The sequence below is a fragment of the Calidris pugnax genome, unplaced genomic scaffold (assembly GCF_001431845.1).
Source record: "Calidris pugnax isolate Ruff unplaced genomic scaffold, ASM143184v1 scaffold124, whole genome shotgun sequence".
Lineage (NCBI taxonomy): Eukaryota > Metazoa > Chordata > Aves > Charadriiformes > Scolopacidae > Calidris > Calidris pugnax.
The window spans coordinates 890,081-911,432 of NW_015090914.1; the positions used below are offsets into that span (position 1 = coordinate 890,081).

Below are 21,352 nucleotides of genomic sequence, written 5' to 3' on the forward strand. Positions count from 1 at the left end.
CCAGCTAAAAAAATTCCTATATGCCTGAACTTCCAGCATTTCACCAACAAGGTCTAGTAATGCTACTCACCAACGTTATGAGAAGATGGCACTGAGAACATAAAGCTGTTTTCAAGTACAGCCTTCAGCTTGCTTTTGGAAACACAACACAGTGTTGACATCTACCCGCTTTATGCTTCTAAACCACCCCTTACACCTGTCCTCCATTAAATGAGATCATTGTAAACCAGGAAATAAGAAGGCACCTCTTTTAATACCACAGCCAGCACCAGTGGTTGGATGCAATCAGCAGCTATGTGTGAATTAACAAGAGGAAACTGGAAGATGGGGATTTGAGTTTGCTTGGTTGGGTGTTTATTTTATAAAAGATAAAGGCAAGCTATCCTGGCTTGTCTCCCCAGGAGGAGTCTATGCAGAGAGGAACTAGCTGTTAAACCACCTTCAGCAGATGCTCTGGCATAAACCTGGAAATGGGCATGTCTTCATAGAATCATAGAATCATTGAGGTTGGAAGAGACCCTTGGGATCATCGAGTCCATCCATCTACCCTACTCTACATAGTCCTCCCCTACACCATATCCCTCAGTACCCCATCTAAACGTCCCTTAAACACAGCCAGAGATGGTGACTCAAGCTTCCAGTCAAGCTCAAGAGATACATGACTTTCCGAACAAACCCAAGCTCTCCCTCTTTCCCAGGAGGAACAGGATGAGACCTAAAGGGGGTGGCATTACACTTCCCACGCTCATGGGCAGTCGTGTGCTCACACCTGCAAGAGGCTTCCTGGTGTTTCCAAACCTGTGTAAGCTCTTTTCCCACCGCACACGTGCCGTGCCAGAACTGCCACATCCATTCAGCTCCTGATACCTGCGATGGAATGCATTACTCATAGGTCTACATTTAGCTTACTTTTAAAAAATAAAGGAGAACAACATGGATTTTTTTTTCATGCTGAAGAGAATTAGCAAGTGACTCACACTAGGTAGGCCCTATATTACTCGTGTAAACCAGAAATAACTTCACTCAACTTAATGTAATTACACCTGTATGAGTGTAGTACGAAGTCAGTCAGTCCTAGTACCAGGAGGCTGCTGGAGCCTAATGAAAATAAAAGCAGTCAGAGTTTTAAAAATGGTTTCGTTTTGGTTGTTACAAAATACCTAAGCGGGGGGTAGGATGAAACTTCTGACTCCGATGAGATGAAGTCAACAAGAGAATTGAGCCCATGTTTCAGTATCTGTTCTTCTGAGGGTGAATGAATCCTTCTTGTGGTCAGAGGAACACCACAATACACTGGCCCAACGTGAAATTAGGACAGAACTTCTGAAGGTATTTAAGCAGCAACAAGGCAGAGCTACCCACAGCTGTACAGGCACTCAGTTCCCATTGTAAAAAGCGGAGGCACAAAATTTCTCTCTGTGCTTCAATGCCCATCAGCTTCTTCAAAGCCGAGCACCCGTTCCCAGGGTTATGTTCCTACCTCGGCCATTCAGTTCTGGTGCACCCTCAGGCAAATCACTTGCTTTCTCTATTTCCCCTTCAGACCCTTTTCCATTAGTTCATTAGCTCTTCAGGGTCACAGCTTTAGATAAATGGAGTTTTCCACACCGATTTAAGACAGTGGGGCATAACTGGAACCCAAATAACACTACTTTTGAGTTGCAAAATGCTCCCACCCTTCCTGTGCACCTAGAAACCCAGAGATGAAGAGAATTTAATAGGGACACACAAAAACTGTGTCTGAATTTGGTAATGATGTTCTCAGGCCTTGTTCTTCTGAGGGAGGTGAGTGAGATGATGCGCTGAGTAGGTATGGAGAGGAGTGAGGACAGAGGGGTTGGGGGAATCAAGCAGCTTTGCCAACTGCTCTGTTTTTGCCCCATAATCATACAACTCAGAATATCAACTAGCTAGATGAATTGCTCTTACACTCCTACACAGCCTCTGAAGAATTACCTAAACCACTTAAGTTTTCTTTACTCATAATAGTGGCTTGGTTAACACGGTGTTAGGTATTAATGGCATCTTTTCAGTATCTGGAGTAAAACTGTGGGTTCTGCCGGAGGATCTTTGCCTAACTTCATCCCTGGTAACGTGTAGCAAAATCTGAAAGTTAATGAGCATCACCTTCTGCTCACGCGCTGCTGCTGGAGACCAGGTATTAGGGTATTCTGCCCTTGGTAAGGTCTCTGCAGGCTCCTAACTTCAGTACAGCGATCAGCCTGAGGCCACCAGCTGAGGGATGTGTGGTGAAGACCTGAGGTACACACAGGTGAGTGCAGGTGACACTCTTCAGTGGGTCAATGCTCCCCAGCTCAGCAATGCCACACGCCACAAGCATGGCCTAAGCCTGCTGAGGTGGCCAAGTGACCCAGTGTTGCAGCTGAAGCTCAGAATCAGTGCTCACAGTGGCTTAATCTAACGCATTATGTTTTGCTTGCCATTGCAATGGGTCCAGAGGGCACATACTGTTTGTCAAAGGAGTTTAGCAAGCCCGAGAAATCTTTTGGAGTCCTTAAAACTCAGTAGGCCTGTGCTCTCCCCATCCTACCACCGCCTGCCAACACACAAGCTTCAATCTAACGCAGTGTCTGCTTCCCGTCTGGATCCGTGCTTCTTCAGGAGAAAGCGGGCAATGGCTTTTTAGGGCACCAAGAGAGTAACTAAAGTGATCCTGCTGCTGTGGCTTAAGAAGATATTGCCCCCCAGCCATCTTCTGCACGGTGCCCTGCTGTGGGCCAGCGGCCAGCGGACGCCGCTGCATCCCTGGGCATCAGCTGCTTCTGCAAAGTTCAGCCTTTTGGCCTAAACTGCCCACACGGGTGGCTTTGAGCAAAGACACTGGGTCTCCTACTGCCATCCCTGGGGTGGAGGCAGAGAGACAAAAGAAACTACCAGGACATCGGCTCTTCCAGCTGATGCAGCCCCACCAGAGCTTGCCTGCCGTACCCTTACTCTTGTCACTGACATCGGTGACAAAACATGGTCAGAGCTACCTGCAGAGACAGGGAACTCCTGCCTGAAGAGGAACATTTTACAAATGCTGCTGCTTCAGGGGAACCACAATCGTGAAAGAAAACAGTTGTCACAAGCAAATATTTAAAATGAGTTATTCATAGGCTTGAGGAGAAAGAGAGACTTTTCCTCTTCTATATTTAGCAGCTAAATTATAAATTAGCATGTTGAAGATGTGAGTGGGAGCTTAATCATCCGATAACAAAAGCGCCCAACAATGTCTGTCCTTCAGTACTGGAGCCCCACCACCTCGGTAGCTCCTACAAGCTGGGGGTATTCATCCCTGCCTCCCTGCTGGGCTCCTCTCACCAGCTCATTTGAAAGCGCAGAGAGAAAAAGCCACTTTACTGTGATCATAGAATCATAGAATTGTCTAGGTTGGAAGGCACCTTTAAGATGATCTAGTCCAACCATCAACCTAACTCTGATTAAAAAAAAAAAAAAAGAAAACCATACAACCCCCCGCCCCATCACTAAACCATGTCTCTAAGCTCTATGTCAACCCATCTTTTAAATACCTCCAGGGATGGGGCCTCAACCACTGCCCTGGGCAGCCCAGGCCAAGGCTTAAGAACGCTTTCCATCAAAACATTTCTCCTAATCTCCAATCTGAACCTCCCCTGGGGCAACTTGAGGCCGTTTCCTCTTGTCCCATGGCCTGTTCCTTGGGAGAAGAGACCGACCCCCCCTGGCTACACCCTCCTTTCAGGGAGTTGGAGAGAGCCAGAAGGTCTCCCCTCAGCCTCCTTTTCTCCAGGCTCAACACCCCCAGCTCCCTCAGCCTCTCCTCACAAGACTTGTGCTCCAGACCCCTCACCAGCTCTCTTGCCCTTCTCTGGACCCGCTCCAGCCCCTCAAGCTCTTTTCTGTGGGAAGAGGCCCAAAACTGGACACAGCCCTCGAGGTGGGGCCTCCCCAGTGCCCAGTCCAGGGAGACCATCACCTCTTGAGTCCTGCTCCCCATGCTGTTCCTGACACAGGCCAGGATGCTGGTGGCCTTCTTGGCCACCTGGGCACACTGCTGGCTCATCTTCAGCCCACAGGCGACCAACACCCCCAGGTCCTTTTCTGCCAGGCAGCTCCAGCCACTCCCCCAGCCTGGAGCGCTGCAGGGGGTTGGTGGGACTCAAGGGCAGGACCTGGCATTTGGCTTTGGTGAACCTCATCCCATTGGATGATGATAGTGATGAAATGAATGGATGATGATTGGTGATGAAACATCTACCCCATAACATGCACATTCTCACAGGTCTTTTTCTCTCCTTTCCTTTCTTTTCCTGCCAGAGCTGGGCTTCTGACATGAGAATAGGTGTTAAGATAACACTACTAAAAGCCTGTTTTGTAGTTTAGCAAACCAACAGTGAGATAAGTTGGCAAAAGACAAACGAGTCTGTCTACAGGTCAAATGTGGAAGATTCTTCCCGCTCTTTTGCTACCCATTAGTGAATCTGTGGTTTTACTGAATATCTCTTCCCTTCCTTTTCCTGTAAGAGATGACTATAATTCAAGCTTACTGCTTTTGCCCCCAAATCCTTGCAGCTTATCGGTCCAGAATCCCCAAGATTTCCCCTCAATGGCCATGTCTCAGCAGGAGAATTAAGAGCATTTCCCAGCCCCCAAGCCCAGGTGCCCTCTCTGTCTGTATCATGGTGGCAGCAGTTCATACTGGCGTCCCCCCACGTGTCACACTCCCGGGAAGAGGAGAGAAGGCTTGATCAAGCTAGATTCTCTGACTGACGGAATCACTTAAATAAATTTAAAATCTTCTCTCCCAGCAGCTCAATATTCTGAATCATGCAGTGCATTACCAATTAATCGTCATCATCACAGGATTAGTGATGCACTTACATTACGTTACCAAAGCCTATATTAATAACCATGTATAAATCAATTCACAAAACCCCAATCTCACAGCACAGACGATGGACTGGCATCTGTCAAAGCTCAGGATCCCATGGGAGCCTGACCAGAATTCACAAATATATTGAGATTGCCAGACTTCAAAGGGTATGATGCCAGCAATTCCTGCTGGGTTTTTAATTCCTTAATTGAAACAGGAAGACCAGCTTACTTGCCTTACTCACTCCCTAGTCAATAATTTAAAAAAAATATATATATTTATTTTTTCTTTCACAGGGGCCATTTACCAGAATACTGTGCTAAGTTAAAAACAACGCAATCACAGAGATTAGTGACAGCAGAGAAGAAAAAATGGTAAGAGGTGGGTGAGGAAAGAAGAAAAGATTTCAGCTGGTACTTGAAATTTGATGGAGGGTTTATGTGGGATTTTTAAAAAACAAGAGGAGTCATTTTAAATTGGACCCAGAACTACATGGGGACACAGTGGAATCATGAGAGGATGAGAAAGTCACTTGTCTCATTTTAAGTAGGTTAGAAGAGCCTGTGTGCTCTGAAGCATGGGCATATGCGGGGCAGGCATACAAAGACCAGAAATGTTCACAACTGGAAACAGGTACGATGATTTCAATAGAAACAGAGACAAGACAGTTGAGAGGCACAACAGATTTAAGCCAAAGAATTAGGGGAAAACATTTACATCTTGGAAACAAGAAGTACTGCTAGAAAGTGGAAACGAAGCTTGCACTAACTCACAATCAGTAGAAAATACGTGTAAATAATTCAAGATGAGAAGATATCCTCATTTATTTTGCCCAGGGGAAACACGATTTTGATAAGTTTTAGCTGATCTGGCTGATTGATGGATTTTACCAGTCTAGCTACTGAGTTTCGTAAACCACTGGGCAATAAAGAAACTTACAGTTTCATCTCCAGAATGGATTTCAATTATTAGGACGTACAAATGATCAGTTGATGCCTTTTGTGTTGCCTATGCTTTTCTGTCCCCTTTTGCCATGACAGGGTTCTTACCTGTGGCTTAACAACTACCTTCCCGCTTGGTCATTTGGGGGGGTCTAATGCGTTTACAGAGTCCACGTGAAGCAGAGCTAGAGAGGCAATATGTTTAAATTCTCCTTACAGAAAAGTCTCTGCGATAGCACAGGCGGTGAGGAATGTCTTCTGCTCAAGGTAGCTGCAATCCCTTCTCTGCCCGTTGAGTCAAGAGTGGAGGGAGCCTGGAGGTGTTACAGGTGGGTGTTACGGATACGATCTGAGCGGACCGATATTAATGATGCTATTATACTATATGCTCCCATGAGAGCTGATGACCTTAAATTGCACTCGAGTCCAAACTCCCTCCTTGCTCACACAGCCAGCAAGCTGGGCACCAGTTCCCTAGAAAAGCAGGGATTCAAGTATGAGGAAGGGGAAGGAGGAAGGGAGAAAGGGCGGTGCTAAGAAAAGAATCACTTGAGGTTTGCTCCTGCAGATAACGAGGATACAACTGACGCAACCTATTTGGCACTCCAAACTGGACTGATGGCTTGAGCTCCTCTCCCAAGCCACCTATTGACCTTGGGCAGGAGGGTTGGGTAGGACCCCACACAACTATAACGTTATTATTCAAGTATTAGCATAAGAAATGTACTAGTTGAAGGTATTTTATTTTCGGACGACGTAAAGATGACCCATGATCGATTGTCATTATTTTGTTTAGCTTCATTTCAACAAAGGGCAATCGCGGCTTGCTCAAACTTCAGTAAACAGCATCTGCTATCAGAAGAGGCAAGGAAACTGCTGTGTATCTTTCCATGACAAAGTATGTATACCAAATGAGGAGAAAAAGCAGCAAAGGAAAAGTTTACTTAATTAGTCTGCATTGAACATTATATGTATAGGGAGGTTTTGAGCAAGGCAGTCTGAGGTACCAGGATCTGCAGGGAGCCCTGGGAACCCCACGGGGACAGCCGAGTGCTCCAGCTTCATCACCAAACGAGGTTCAGAGTAAGGCCAAATCAGAAGGGTAAGCTCCAATTCAGTACTGGAACTGCCCTGTGGCGGGCAATAAACTGGACTGGGATTTTAATGTGTTGCCATCTTAACTACAAAAGAAGTAGCAAATGTTGTTCTAAAAACTTCTAAAAATATTTCATTCATGGGGACTTTATACAGAGCCAGTACAATTACTGAAATCTTGAGGTTCTTTCCCTGTATTTACTCAGTTTTCCATCACTCCTCATGTAAAAAAACCAAACAGCCAAAACCTTAAAGAAAAACAAAACAAAAAAAAAAGACCCTGCCATTGCATTGGGTGTGGATTTAGCTGAAGAAAAATATGAAGTAAAAAGTAAATTGGGTCTGTTTCTGAAAATGTAGCACTGAAAAAAATATGATCTAGTGCTCATTCTGCTTTTTCTTAGTACTCAACAAGCAAATTCTCTTGTGCTTCACACATCACATTCTCAAGAAAAGTGTGTGCTCATAAAAATCCAGTTACAGGAAAGTACATTTCAGGAAAATGAAGCCCTGAGCTCTGAAAAGAATATGGAGCAGTTCTCAGTATTCATGTTGGGTTTTTTTTTAAATAAAAATTAAAAAAGGATTGTCAAATCACCATGCTGTATGACCTCTGTATATTCATTATTTGAAAAGTACACACAGTCTGAGTAAGTGTTGCTTTCTAGCTGGCCACTCCAGATGATTTATGGAACGTTTGGCTCTGAAATTAGTAAAGGTGATGACCCGCCAAGTACAGGATGGGTGGTGCTTCAACGAGCCTGTTCTGTAGCCTCTCCCGCTGGAAGAGACCGCGGCGCTTTGTGCACAATGGGATGGGGCAGAATCCCTCCCTCCCCGCTGCTCCAGGCCCCCATGTGCTTCACGTGGTGTTTGCACTGACCCCTCCAAGCAGGACGCCGCTTCCTCGCCAGCACAATGTCTCAAAAAAGGGAGCACGTACGCAATCTTTCCTGTGCGTTCTCCAGTCGTATCCTGTCCCTTTTCCTAAGGAAAGGGCTTGTGGAAATGAGCCGCATCAACAAGGAGTGCACAAGGGAACAGCTCCTCGTGGAATAAGGCAAAGCAGAATTTTGCAGAGCACATACACGTAACTCTGTGATATTGATGTATCATATCATCCTGGGACGTGGCAATCCCAGGCACAAATACAGGTTGGGCGGAGGATGGCTGGAGAGCAGCCCTGAAGAGAAGGACTTGGGGGTGTTGGTGGATGAGAAGTTCAACATGAGTCGGCAATATGTGCTCGCAGCACAGAAAGCCAACTGCATCCTGGGCTGCATCAAGAGAAGTGTGGCCAGCAGGTCCCGGGAGGTGATTCTGCCCCCTCTGCTCTGCACTCGTGAGACCCCACCTGGAGCACTGTGTCCAGCTCTGGAGTCCTCAACACAGGAAGGACATGGATCTGTTGGAACAGGTCCAGCAGAGGGCCACGAGGATGCTCAGAGGGCTGGAGCACCTCTCCTATGAAGACAGGCTGAGAGAGTTGGGGTTGTTCAACCTGGAGAAGAGAAGGCTCCGGGGAGACCTTATAACGGCCTTTCAGTACCTGAAAGGAGCCGACAGGAGAGCTGGGGAGGGACTCTTTACAAAGAAGAGTAGCAGGAGGAGAAGAGGCAATGGTTTTAAGCTGGTGGAGGGGAGATTTAGGTTAGATACTAGGAAGAAATTCTTTACAGTGAGGGTGGTGAGGCACTGGAACAGGTTGCCCAGGGAGGTCGTGGATGCCCCATCACTGGAGGGGTTCAAGGCCAGGCTGGATGGCTATTTGAGCAACCTGGTCTGGTGGGAGGTGTCCCTGCCCAGGGCAGGGGGTTGGAACTGGATGATCTTTAAGGTCCCTTCCAACCCAAACCATTCTATGATTCTATGATCATGTATGTTGGAAGCATGTAATACTCTCTCGTGGGAATTCCATTCCCCCACTGTCAAAAAGCTGTTAAACCCTGGAAGAAACAAGCACGTACAGGTTAAAACTTATTCTAATCACTGCTACTGTGCAAACCCAGCATATTCAGATTCTGCAGGAGCCGAACAGGCAGCCGTCCAGTTTGCTTCATGCAGGGTGGCTCTGTGATTAGTTACAGCACGCACGGCCATGAGGAGAGGGGGAATCATCCTTCATACCCTGGATTAAATATCGAGACAGGAAACATGGGCTGGAATTACATCAAACCAGACAAGCCGTGTGCGTGAAGTCACTAAACAAATCTGCATCTTGCCCTAAGCTCTAGTAAATCTATCAGACTGCTGCTTGTTATTGTTTCCCCCTCCAACCTTCCTCCCCCCGAGCCCCTCTGTCTGCTAGTAGACAGCTGGTGTGACGCAGAATGTTAAATCTCATGTTTTTTGTGCCAGGCCCTCTCCTGACTCTAGGTTACAGGCTGAAACACTCGGATTACTGTTGAACAAGCCTAAACACGGGGTGAAAAAATCACTGCACAAAGATGCAGTGTTCCCCTTCCGAAAAGAAGGTTCACCTCCTCATCCCCACCTCCCAACCACCCCCTCCTCCAGCACACTGGCAGTGTTTTAAAATTATGCCAGCCTTTTAGTGACACTGCTTTGGGTAGCGAGTCAGGACTGCTATTGTCCTGACAGTGCTTTCTCATTAATACACCTGTTATTAGTCACTCTTACGAAAAAGCAACATTTCAACTTCTCATAGAACCACAGAATCACATGGGGTTGGAAGGGACCTCTGGAGATCATCTCCTCCAACCCCCTGCCAGAGCAGGGCCACCCAGAGCAGGTCCCACAGGAACGTGTCCAGGTGGGTTTGAATGTCTCCAGAGAAGGAGACTCCCCCACCTCTCTGGGCAGCCTCTTCCAGGGCTCTGCCACCCTCAAAGTGAACCAGTTCCTCCTCATGTTTAGGTGGAACTTCTTATATTCAAGTTTGTGCCCACTTCCTCTTGTCCTGTCCCTGGGCACCACTGAAAAAAGACCGGCCCCATCCTCCTGACACCCACCCTTGAAGTATTTATAGGTGTTGATCAGATCCCCCCTCAGCCTTCTCTTCTCCAGACTAAACAGACCCAAGTCCCTCAGCCTCTCCTTGCAAGGGAGATGCTCCAGGCCCCTCATCATCTTTGTAGCCCTCTGCTGTACCCTCTCCAGCAGTTCCCTATCTTTCTTGAACTGGGGAGCTCATGAATAGCCAATGCTTTTTTTCTGGGCTTCCCAGCACTCCTGTTTCTCCAGGAGCAGAGACATTACAGAGGGAAGTCACCTGAACAATGATGGGCCTCTGAGATAGCCAGTGCAAGCCTGCTTGCAGAGGACAAGTGGTTTCATGGAGGGCCCTATCCTCAAAATTGCTGGTTGCATCGGGGCTCAGCGCCTCCAGCACCATCTCTGTATCACTAGAACATTATTTTCTGCAGAGTAAAGAATGTTGCCCATCTTTCCTTCCTCCACCTGCCCCAGGCGTGAGGGACACGGGTGTAACGGCACACAGCTGGCTCCACAAAATTAGGCACGAGGAGAGAGGGAGGGAAGGAAGAGAGGAAGGAGGACAGGGAGAGGGGTGGCATCCGCCAACGTCTGCAGCTCAGAAACACTGCCCCGTGGTCTCCGTGTGGGAATTCCTCACCGCCCAGGGGAAGCTTTGGGTGAGGGAAGCGGGACAGCCAGGAGGGCGGATGGGAACGGGCGTCGAGCGTGCACATAGGGAATGGAGGGGGCTGTGTGAGATTGCTGTTCCTTGAGGCCCTACTCCACGCTGTCACCAGCTGTCTCACAACCAGCTAGATGCCACAGCAACCACGAGCGGGGGTGGTGTCTCCAGAAGCCTCGGATATAAAGATGTATTTAAATAAGCAGGTCCTGTCCTTGCCACACACCGGGTGCTGTGGTTGGGACAGCGACTCCAGTTCTGAGGAGTTTGGCTGGTGTCAGGGAGGAGCCAGGTTCCCTGCCCCTGGCCCAGAAGAGGAGCAGATCTTCCCCCATAAGGTAAATCGGTAATTCGAAATGCAATCTGATGTTTCATAGATTGTGAGACTAGAAGGGACCATTATGGTAATTTTCTTCAAGTTATTGAGCAAATTTGCATAACTTGAGAATTTCAGTCTTTTCCATTTGCAAGAAGGTATCTTCACCGCAGTCAAGCTAATTAGAAGCATCTCTTCCAGAGATCGCTGAGCATTTATACAAAAGCCTTTCTCTGCAAAGCATTTATAAAGACATTCTCTGTACGACATGAATGACTTCATCTACACATCCAGTCAAACTGCACCCAAATCCAAAGGATCTCCCAACACCTGGAACACTAGAGCAGAGGGGGCAAGGAAAGATGATGCCCCGACAAGACTAACGGAACACGGGGAGTGAGAATTTTGACTGGTGTTACAAGAACACGGCCAAGACACCAAAGAAAGTTCCCCTATCTTCTGAAGAAATTAAGCCATGGCCTCCTGAAGAAGAGACCCTGACTCACCCCAACAGAGACATGCTCAGAAGGCAACACAGCAGCATTTACAGCCAGGGGTGTTCTTGCAGCATCCAGGCTCTCCTGCAAGGTCTCCCATTAAACTCTGGGCAAGGCAGAAAAATACTGTGCTACAGATTGGGCAGCATTTTCAGATACCTTTAAAGGCAGACCTTCTCCCTGTGATTTCCAGCAAAACTAAAACTCCTAAATTATTTGCATACATATCCAACCAACCGGTTATGGCATCATAGAAGGCATGTTGTGCCACGAGCTATTTTAATCTGGAAGTAAGTAAATCTAACAACTGTCTACAGCTAGGAAGCTGAAGAAGTCACAGGACTATCTCTTTCCCCACAACCACCTTTTTTTTTTTAAAAAAAAAAAAAGAACAAAACAAAAAAACAACAACAAACATCCTCTCTCTGGTTCTCCTCTCCATCCTCTTTATGAGTCGGTATGCTCTTTTGTAGATGATCTCCCCGTTCTCTCCTCCCAGTCTCAACCCCCACAGTTTCCCCTCCTTCCCAAGCATGTCTGAAAAAAGAGTTCTCCCATCTGACTGTAGCTGTCTCTGCTGCGTCAATATGTGTACAGGAGCATATTTAAATTGTGTATTCAGACTCTTTGCTTAGCAGACACCAGTAACTGCTTACAGCTAGTGAATCCCAGAAAACCAGCTGCTCCACAGGAGGCATGGGAGGAAGTGTGATCTGGGCATCATTTGCAGGAACCATGTGAACTGCTCTGCCTGGCAAGGGGGTTTATGCTCCACTTCTGCTCCTTTCCCCTCGGATGCTCGCGGTAGCTCTGCAGGGACTCCCTGCCCGCCACAGCTGGAGCTCGAGGGGTCGGTACAGCCTTAGCTTTTAAAAATTGCACAGATCTTCTGTTTAATTTGTGCTAATCTCGGTGTTGAAAAAAGATTTGCGCCAAGCCAGGATTCATACTACAGATGGATATTGTGCAACTTTCTGTCTTGGCTGGGAGCTTTGTGCACGAAGAGTATCTGTCCCTAGGAGTGTAAGAAATCAATCCTGAAGTGATGACACAGACCAACCAATAGCCATTCAAAGTGTCACATTAATAACAAAATTACTCCACAGCTTGACGGATAGGGAAGAAAAGCATGGAAATTATCATACATGTCTATATGCATTTTAATAACTAAACTGTCTCCTACATCTCTCTCCCCAAGAAAGATTATGACAATCCTCTCCTGCTGCACGCCTGAGCTCCCATGGACTTCTCCACCCAGTGCCACCAATTGCTGGGCGTGGAGGTCCTCCCACAGAAGGCAAGGCAGACGCTGGGACGTGAACTGGACTCCTTGGCAGAGACACAGCTTTTCAAACCTCCTCCTGACAGCTGTGTTGAGCTATGGCTCTCTGATAGCTCTTCACTCCCTGTTTCTTGGCCAGAAAAATTAAAAAGTCCCTAAAACGTGGACATTACCACTTCAGATTCCACTGAAGTCAACCAGCTGAGTTTATTACAACCTGTTTCACCAGAGTTTGAGCTGCTCTCCTAATCTATTGCAAGATTTTAATCCTGGTTTCTTTGTATTTATAATCATACCTTCAAAATTAATCTGCTTTTCAAATATCCGAGACCACTGCAGACAGATTTTGCAGAGGCCTGGAGCAGTTCTGAGTCCGCTTGAGGAAGGATTGTTGCTCAGCTACAATTCAAACTAACACTGTAGGAGAAAAAATGGCATGGTCATGGGGCTAAACAACTTTTCTCAAGCCATTAATTACTTGGAAAACCTATGTTTTTCAAAGAAAAAAAAAAAAAGAAAAGAAAAAAAATGCTCCCAAGACCAAGAACTGGATTCTAATTTCACCTCTGCAAATGTGACGGTAGCAATAAGGGCCTTCCCTCCAGTATTGACAGCAGAGTTCAGGAGATCAAAAACAGCCTCATGAACCCAAACGAGCCCTTCTAGAAAACCTCCACTTCATCCAGACCCTCAGTGTTTTGAGAGCACTTGGCATCTGTAGGGGCATGTTTCACAGCTGCTATATTGTTTTGATAGGTCAGCCCTAATAAGTGAATCTCAGTTGTCTCTCATTCCACCAGCCGGGATCAGAGTCAGACCATTTCTAGTATTCTGAAGTGGGCTGAAGTGATTTTTTTGATGCAACAAGGCAAGAGAGAATGGAAAAGGAAAATGCCACATGAATTGCAGGAAGGAAAAGAAACACGCTAAATAAAAATCCTTTCAAGGACTGAGTTGGGTTTAATATAGTGTATGAATCCACCAAAAGCTGGCAGATTAGGAGATGAGCTGGCCTCATAGCCTTTAAAATGCGCGTACACACACACAGAGGATTTTTCAGTGCTGTCTTCCATCAGGTTTTATTTCTTTCTGTATGGACTTCTATCCCACCGAGACAGTTGTAAGAAAGAATTCCAGAAAGAGACTCTTAATTTCCCTTTGACCCGAGGTTTAAATTCATGTTCCCCAAAATAACGTTTTTCATATCCTTGTTTCCTATGCAGGATTGAAAGCTTTATAGCAGTGATATTTGAAAAGCACTGAATTTAATATTACAAAGGGAGCCCCCTTCTTCTACAACTGACTGTGGTCTTCTTTTTATGACTGCTGAAACCAAAATTGCTTTTTGGGCTGCAGGTATGATTCATTTGTACCTCCTCCAGAAGAATAAAAGCTTTTTTATTATTATGGCAAAAACTAGAGAATGTATATTATTTCTTAGTCAACATTTTAATATTAAACATGAAGTCTTCTTTCTTTTGTTACCTACAGGAGTCATCTATTGATTTAGGATTCAAATAAAAGTCACTGGGTGGAACAAAGTAAGGGGAAGACTATAGCAAAATGTATCAGTCTACTGAATTACTACACCTCCAAACCCTGTATTTTTTAATTAACTTTTTCTGAAGTTCCTGTTCTGCTATTTATTAGAACATATTCTCTCCTCTGTCCATTTGTCAGGCATGAGATTAGAGGCTGGCAGCACTTCTCCTGTTCCCCTTGCTCCTTCAAGGACTACACTGCAGGCAATATAAAACAAGCTGTTGAGGGTTAGTCTAATGGTACAATTCAGCCTGTCTTAACCCTGTGGGGAGAGTAACATAATGGATCAACCAGACCCTGACAAGCCTTAGAACTAATTGAGTCATTCATACTCACAGAGCAGCTCACAGCATCTCTGGGCCAGGCTGGAGCACTGCTGCCTCCAGCACCCACTCAACAACCAGTAAGACCTGCTTAATCCTCCTAAGAATCATGACAACCTCAGGAAAAGTGAAATTCAGATCTAAGAGGCCTACAGAGAGGTTTCCTGACATGGTTCTCTGACAAATAATCCCTGTCTATCCTCATTAGGAAAGCCAAACAAGAAACAGGGTGGCAGCTGTATTTAAATATGGATGAAGGTAGCTCAGTTCTGCTCCCAGGATGAACGGGGCTTCAGTTTAAACCTAGACCCTCAGGAGGTTCAGGAGGACCAAAACCAAAACCAAAGACAGCCTGAGTGCCTCTCTCACCTCTGGAAATGAATTAGCATATTCATATTTTCCACTTAAAAACTGACAAATTTACACATTTCCTAACAAAGTGGTGCTTTCTGAGGGGCTTTTATAACCTCTACTATCTGCTGCCAGCTAAAATATTTGGGGACCGAGCCCACTGTGTGGAGCGTACCTCTGGAATTGAAGGGAGCTCTCTGTTTTACTGTTTATGATGGCCACATAAATGAAAACGAAGCAGATCAGGGTACTGTCACTGGCAGAACCAGCTGTTCTATATGTGACATTTTTCAACTAAGGAAACCTAAAAATAGCGTAGAGCACATACAGATAAGACAGGGAAACAGATAACTGAGTGGTGGCACTCTTAGCACTTGCCAGATCATCTTCAGTCATCAAGGTTCCATGTTTTCCCGTTGAAATCAGTTGCTACTTCACCGTTTCCTTCAAGGACAAATCTGGATCTTACACAACTGTTTGCACTGGGACCTCTTCACAGTCAATAGGATGCACGGTGCTTTGCAGAGGGAGCTCAGGATATGCCCTAAATGCTGAAATATTGTTCCAGATCTACAGCAAAACCATGGAGTTTTCAAAGACACTGATTTACACGTGTTTCTATCTTCTTTCCCCATCAGGTTTCTTTGACCAATTCTACATTGACAGGGTCGAGAAGGAGAGTCCAAAAAATGAGTTTGAAGTCAAGCATCCCATTTGAGCCACAGTTCAGAGATTGCTGCTGTTTGTAATGTCAACTTCAGCAGCCACAGGAGGAAGTACTACACTGAGAATGTAGGGATTTATTATGTATTTAGCAATTTAATATTATAACCCCAGCTATTGGGAAGAAGGTTAAAGTCCATCTTCTCTTCTCTCCTCCTGTAACGCTTAAAGCATTGAAGGGGCAGCAGTAGGTGCCAGTGATGCTGGTACTATCGTAGCTAGAAACCAAGGTTTTATATTTCCGTATAAAAGCAATGAAAATCAAAACAAAAATATCCCCAAACTGGGTCTTCAGCTGCTGTAAACTAGCACATCTCTACTGAAATTAGCAAGGCTCTTTGGATATATGCCTCTCCATCCCTCAGTGCCGTCAGACAGGACACCCAGTCCTAGTGTTGAAAAGGGCTTCAGTTATTTATTTGTTATTGAAAAACAGGGAGGGAACTGAAGCCATTTCATGGAGCTTGAAGAGTCCTAATCAGCAGATGAGACATCACGCCCAGAGCTAGGTGCCCAAGTGCTAAAACAAGAACACTCCAACACAGCCACTGGTCATACCTCCTTACAGAAACCGTCAGCTCAAGAAGCCTTGCAGTAATATTTTGGAATCAGGTCTCCAAACTCTGCTGCTAGTGCTGCCCTGTGATGGGTCCCACCTAATCTTAATAGTTGGGTTTTGCAGAGCAGAAGGTCCTGAGCTTAGCAGAGTGAGTTGTCACCAGTGGTAGGGAAGTGGAGGACACCCATATGTAACTCCTGCAACTCTGAGCCTGGAGCTGAATAAGGCAAGTCTGAATAAAAGACTGCCCTCTGGACAGGATCCACGGGGCAAGGAAGGCAGAACACAGCAAGAGACTCAAGGCCCTTTTCCTGACAGCAGCAGCTCTTGAGAGCCATACACAAACAGTCAACACATCCTTCAGAAACACAGTTTCTTGCCGGCTGAGCTTGTCAGCTTTCATGGGTGAGCACTGCTCGGGAGTAAGAGGCAACATTCCAAAGGCAGGCCCCATGTGAGGACACAAAGGGACATCCCTGCAGGACAGCAGCAGCCAAGGAGCCGAGGAGGTCCTCTCCTGAATCTGGAGAATAAGTCTTATGAGGAGAGGCTGAGGGAACTGGGGTTGTTCAGCCTGGAGAAGAGGAGGCTGAGGGGAGACCTTATTGCTCTCTCCAACTCCCTGAAAGGAGGGTGTAGAGAGGTGGGGGTCGGTCTCTTCTCTCAAGTCACAGGCGACAGGACGAGAGGAAATGGCCTCAAGTTGCGCCAGGGGAGGTTCAGGCTGGATATTAGGAAACATTTTTTCACTGAAAGGGTTCTCAGCCCTTGGAATGGGCTGCCCAGGGAGGTGGTTGAGGCCCCATCCCTGGAGGTGTTCAAAAGACGGGTTGATGTAGTGCTGGGAGGTATGGTTTAGTGATGATGCTCCTTGTTTGTTGTGTGGGTGTCTATTTTTGTCAGTGAGGTTGACGGTTGGACAAGATGATCTTTAAGGTCCCTTCCAACCTAGAAGATTCTGTGATTCTGTGATCCCTGCAGGACAGCAGCAGCCAAGGAGCCGAGGAGGTCCTCTCCTGAATCAAACACACACTAAGCAGGAGAGCGTGTGCCCACCAGGGGTGTGCAGGGGCGGCTGGCAGCAGCCAGGCCCTGAGTGTGCACACTGCTTGTGGGCACAGGGAGGCACGGAGGTGGCGGGGAGGCACCACTTGCTCCCAGAGGCATCCCTGGGAGGCTGGCAGCCCTCCCACAGCCAGGAGGGAAAGCCCCGTTTGGGATATCCCCGAAGGGATGCGAAGCTGCTCCACTCCAATTCATCTATGGTGATGATGATGAAATTCAGAAGCGGGTCTGTTTCTGGGAGGTCCCTGCTGCAGGAAACACCGGCGCGTTCCTCCCCAGAGAGGACAGGACCCTGGTGGCTGCATGCCTCACACAGGCAGCTGTTTTGGTGGAGTGAGCTCCTACACGGGAAATCCAGAGTAAACCTCTCCCTGACATTCAGGCACAGCATAAGAAAAAAGGGCAAAATTGTCAGTTGCCAACTTTCAAGATTTTCCCCAGAGAGTTTCATACGCATCTAATGGTACCTTCCCGGCAAACAGCCTGTTCAGAAATCTTTCTGAAAGTTTATTAGTATTAAACCACTAAAAGATTATTTTCTAAGATGTGATTAAACCTAAATTAGTACCTAATGGGGCATGTATAAAAGACAACTTTTATTTTACAGAACCCTGGGTTGAGACATCCAAATCACAGAATCACAGAATTGTCAGAGTTGGAAGGGACCTCTAGAGACCATCCAGTCCAACTCCCCTGCCAAAGCAAATATTTTGCCACAGATAACTTACTGCCCAGTGAGACAACTCATCACGTTCCCTTAGACCTGAGAAAACATTATGGTTCCACTGACTTGATTCTCCTATAAACTGCTGCATAGAATCATTAAGCCATGAATACGCATATGTCAAGTAAAAACATTTCAGTAATGTTATTCCATTAGTATTTTAGCTCATTCCTAAACAATAAAAGCAAAAGGAATCTGTACCTGGCCTGAGGACTATTGCCTCATAGTGCTGTCCTTACAAAGCAAGCAGGCCATCCTGACCAAGAAGCCCTCTCTTAGAGAGATACAGAAGGAAAAGGATAAAGAGATCCCTCCCCTCCACCCCACTCCAGGGCCAAATTCAGTATTGTGTCTGGCTCCTACAGCGACATGTGACTGATGTTGTGACAGGCACCCACCTTCAGCCTCCCCAAAACCTGCCCTTTGCACGCTGTCCGAAAGACCTGGAAAACACACCCCTCATGCCCAAACCACCACGGGGCAACCATCCCGTGGGACAGAGCTGTGCTGGGCACATGGCAAAAAAAGCTCTCCACAGGCCTGCTTCAGCAGAAAACACACTACAGGAAGGGAGTCTGAAAAGAGCCTCAGCTCCACCACCCCTTTGCAGCCTTTGGGTTTCCATTCCCTTCAAACCAAGTAAGTTGAGGTGAAAATTAAAAGACCCCCCCTTCCCTGCCCCCCTGGAAAAGCCAGGTCTTGCAAGAGGTGATGGGTACTGGTTTGCCCACTGAGTTGCTGAGAGTAAACACACCAGCTGGCACTGGGGGTGGGAAAACGGGGAAGAAGGTACCAGAGTTGCCACAGGAGATGCCAAGGAGATGTCCAACCCAATGTTGAGCACCTGAGGCTGTCTAAATCATCACAGGGTGTCAGTGACCTCCTGGGTATCTGCCTGCTGCAGCCTGTAACTCCAGGGGTGTTTTCAGCCAGCGGTGTGCTCTCTCTCCCTGCCTGTATCATCCTGCTCTGGGAGCACCGCTGTGATTTACAACTAATCCCCCTGTGACACATCTGTCGGCATAGCAGAGGCAGGGGAGAGAGATGTCTTCAAGTCATATTTGATCTCTCCAGCATGAAGCATCTTATTTAAGAGTTGATTAGGATGGCTGTGCGCATCTAATTGTTCTTACACATACAGGCATGCATAAAAATGAAAGAATGCATACAAGAAAAACCATGAAACAGGATGCCAAACCTCAGTCTGCAACCAGTTCATCTAAGTGTGTATGCCTGTGCTAAAAGCCTCTATATAATGCCTGGCAATTGAAAATGTTCTACAGTCTTTAATTAGAGCAGAATACATTTCAGTTTTCACCTTGTGATCAAAAATTCTACAAGAAAACCCAAACCTATCTCCACTTTAGGCAAAGAAATCTTGAAACTCAGAAGGAGGAAGGATGTGTTTGTTACACCCACTGCCAACAGAGAGGGCTATACTGAAAAACTGCCGGAGGTTTAGTTATTACATATCTAGAACAAGTCTTACAGTTTTGCCAAATTTCCAAAAGATGGAAGAGAACAGAACTTGATGTATAACGTGCGGAGACACTGCCTTGCAGCAGGATTGATGCTGAACTACAAATTGTTGCTGAACTACAACTGCTGCTGAAGAATTATCTACGAACTTCAAGTGGGATCCGAATCAGCATGCTCCTAAACTCCATATTATATAGAAATTCAAGGACTCCTAATACTACAGCATGGCACAGACTGGGAAAGAAGAGGGTTTGTTTTGTGTTCTATTTGGAAGGCTTACAAGACAGCTGTCTTCTACTTTGATTAGGTTCCTTCACAAAACAGGCTTCCTGGAGCGATGCCTTGAAAGAAATACATATTCATGTACGTCTCTTAGGCTGCTTGGAGCGCTACAGAAGTTTTGGATATGCTTTACAAATATGGCATCGCTGCTCACACAAAAAAACCACTCAAAGAACAACTCAAGTTTAACTTGGACCCATTTGTTTTCAGTTATTAGTCTACCCTCTATATGTTTTCTTGCCCTTGTTGTTTCCTAGCCTCCTTGCCCCCTTCCCTTTCCCCTTCCCCTTGAGGGCTGAAATTTTAATAACTCTAACGTGAGGCAGAAGAAAAAAAAAACAAAACCCAACAACAAACAGTTCTGAACACGGCGGGGGGGATGCAGCTTAACATGGTAATGCTCCTCTTAGCCCTGGCCAAAAAACGATGGGCAAATAAATGCTTTGCTGCCAGTAATGGATCTTATTGCTGGTAGGCAGTATTTTACATACTGAGAATCTGAAAAAGGTGCCAGACATTGACTCTAAATAAGCAACACAAACTCTACACCCTATAAACTTTTACTGTTCTGCAGTGCCAAGTTCTTCTTTAAGCATAGTTACTTTTTTCCTACTCAAGAGGCAGCATCCCATCATTTCATGGCACGTCAGGCTTAATGGCTAAATTAATAAGTACAATCCAGTCTGTGGAAGATGAATTTGCTGCTGTTAGAAATGTTTTCCAATTGTGCCTTCTTGCCTGATTTGTCCTTATTAACCACGTCAGTTCCAGAAGTGGTGTACGTTTACAGAGAAAAAAAAAAAGTCTTCTTTATGTTGTATCTAAGGGTGAGATTACTGAAAACAGAGGATCCAATTAAGTACCATTCAGGCTATAACAAAACTTTTCCAGTATAGCAGCTAAAGTCATTAGCATCTCACTGACTGCTGATAGCTTACAATGCCTCATTAATGACATTCCTACATTCCCCCTGGAAAATGTTTGTTCAATGTAACAAGCAGTTCAATTTAAGGGAGCAAATGGATCTTCTGCAAAGATTAAGTCACTGTATTTATGGAGAACAGGTGTGGAAACTCCTGGGAGATTTTGAAGGTACCAGCAAGAAAGCAAAAAGAAAGTGCTACAATAATTTTGACAATGGGAGGAAACGGGAGGAGGATATGAAAAAAAAAAGTACTACTTACAAGCCTCGGAGACGAAGCCAGATTTTCTCTATTTGCTCTGGCTGCAGGTATTTCAGAGAGTTGCTCTCAAATTCTTCGATTTCCTTAGTCGGCGACTCCATAGCTGCGGGTTACGGCTTTGGTTAAAGCTGGGGGAGGAGGGATGCTGCCCCCCAACACACGCTCACGCTCCACCTTTAACGCTGCCCGGGAGCAGCCAACATTTTTGGCAGCCACTTCTCCCCCCTCCCTCCCTCCTTCCCTCCTTCCCTGCCAGCGGGGCAGCCCTTCAGCCCCCAGGTGTGCGCGGGGGGCAGCCGCCCCGACACCCCACCATCCTGGGGCTGACCCGGGGGATTACAGCCTCAGCTCCGCATGGGATTTTTTTTTCTCCCCCTCCCCCCCCCTCCTTTCTTTTTTTTTTTTTTTTTTTTAATGGAGACAGAGTATGGATTCAATACAGAAATGCATGTTGAATAAGCGTAAGATGACAATTTTAGGAGGTTCCTTTATGGCCAAATGCTTTTATGTCATCA

General features: G+C 46.3%; 1 protein-coding gene across 5 annotated transcripts in view; it reads right to left on the bottom strand.

Annotated features, from left to right (window-relative positions):
- Positions 1-21,352, bottom strand: part of PDE1C (phosphodiesterase 1C) — a 378,336-nt gene that overhangs the window by 199,114 nt on the left and 157,870 nt on the right. For 2 of the 5 annotated variants that reach the window (XM_014949445.1, XM_014949443.1), the window contains exon 2: positions 20,838-20,940. The exons of the other annotated variants lie outside the window; for them this stretch is intronic. In XM_014949445.1, coding sequence (XP_014804931.1) covers positions 20,838-20,938 — 101 coding nt within the window. In that variant the 5' untranslated portion in view covers positions 20,939-20,940. The remainder of the gene's footprint in view (positions 1-20,837; positions 20,941-21,352) is intronic. 5 annotated transcript variants of the gene reach the window in all.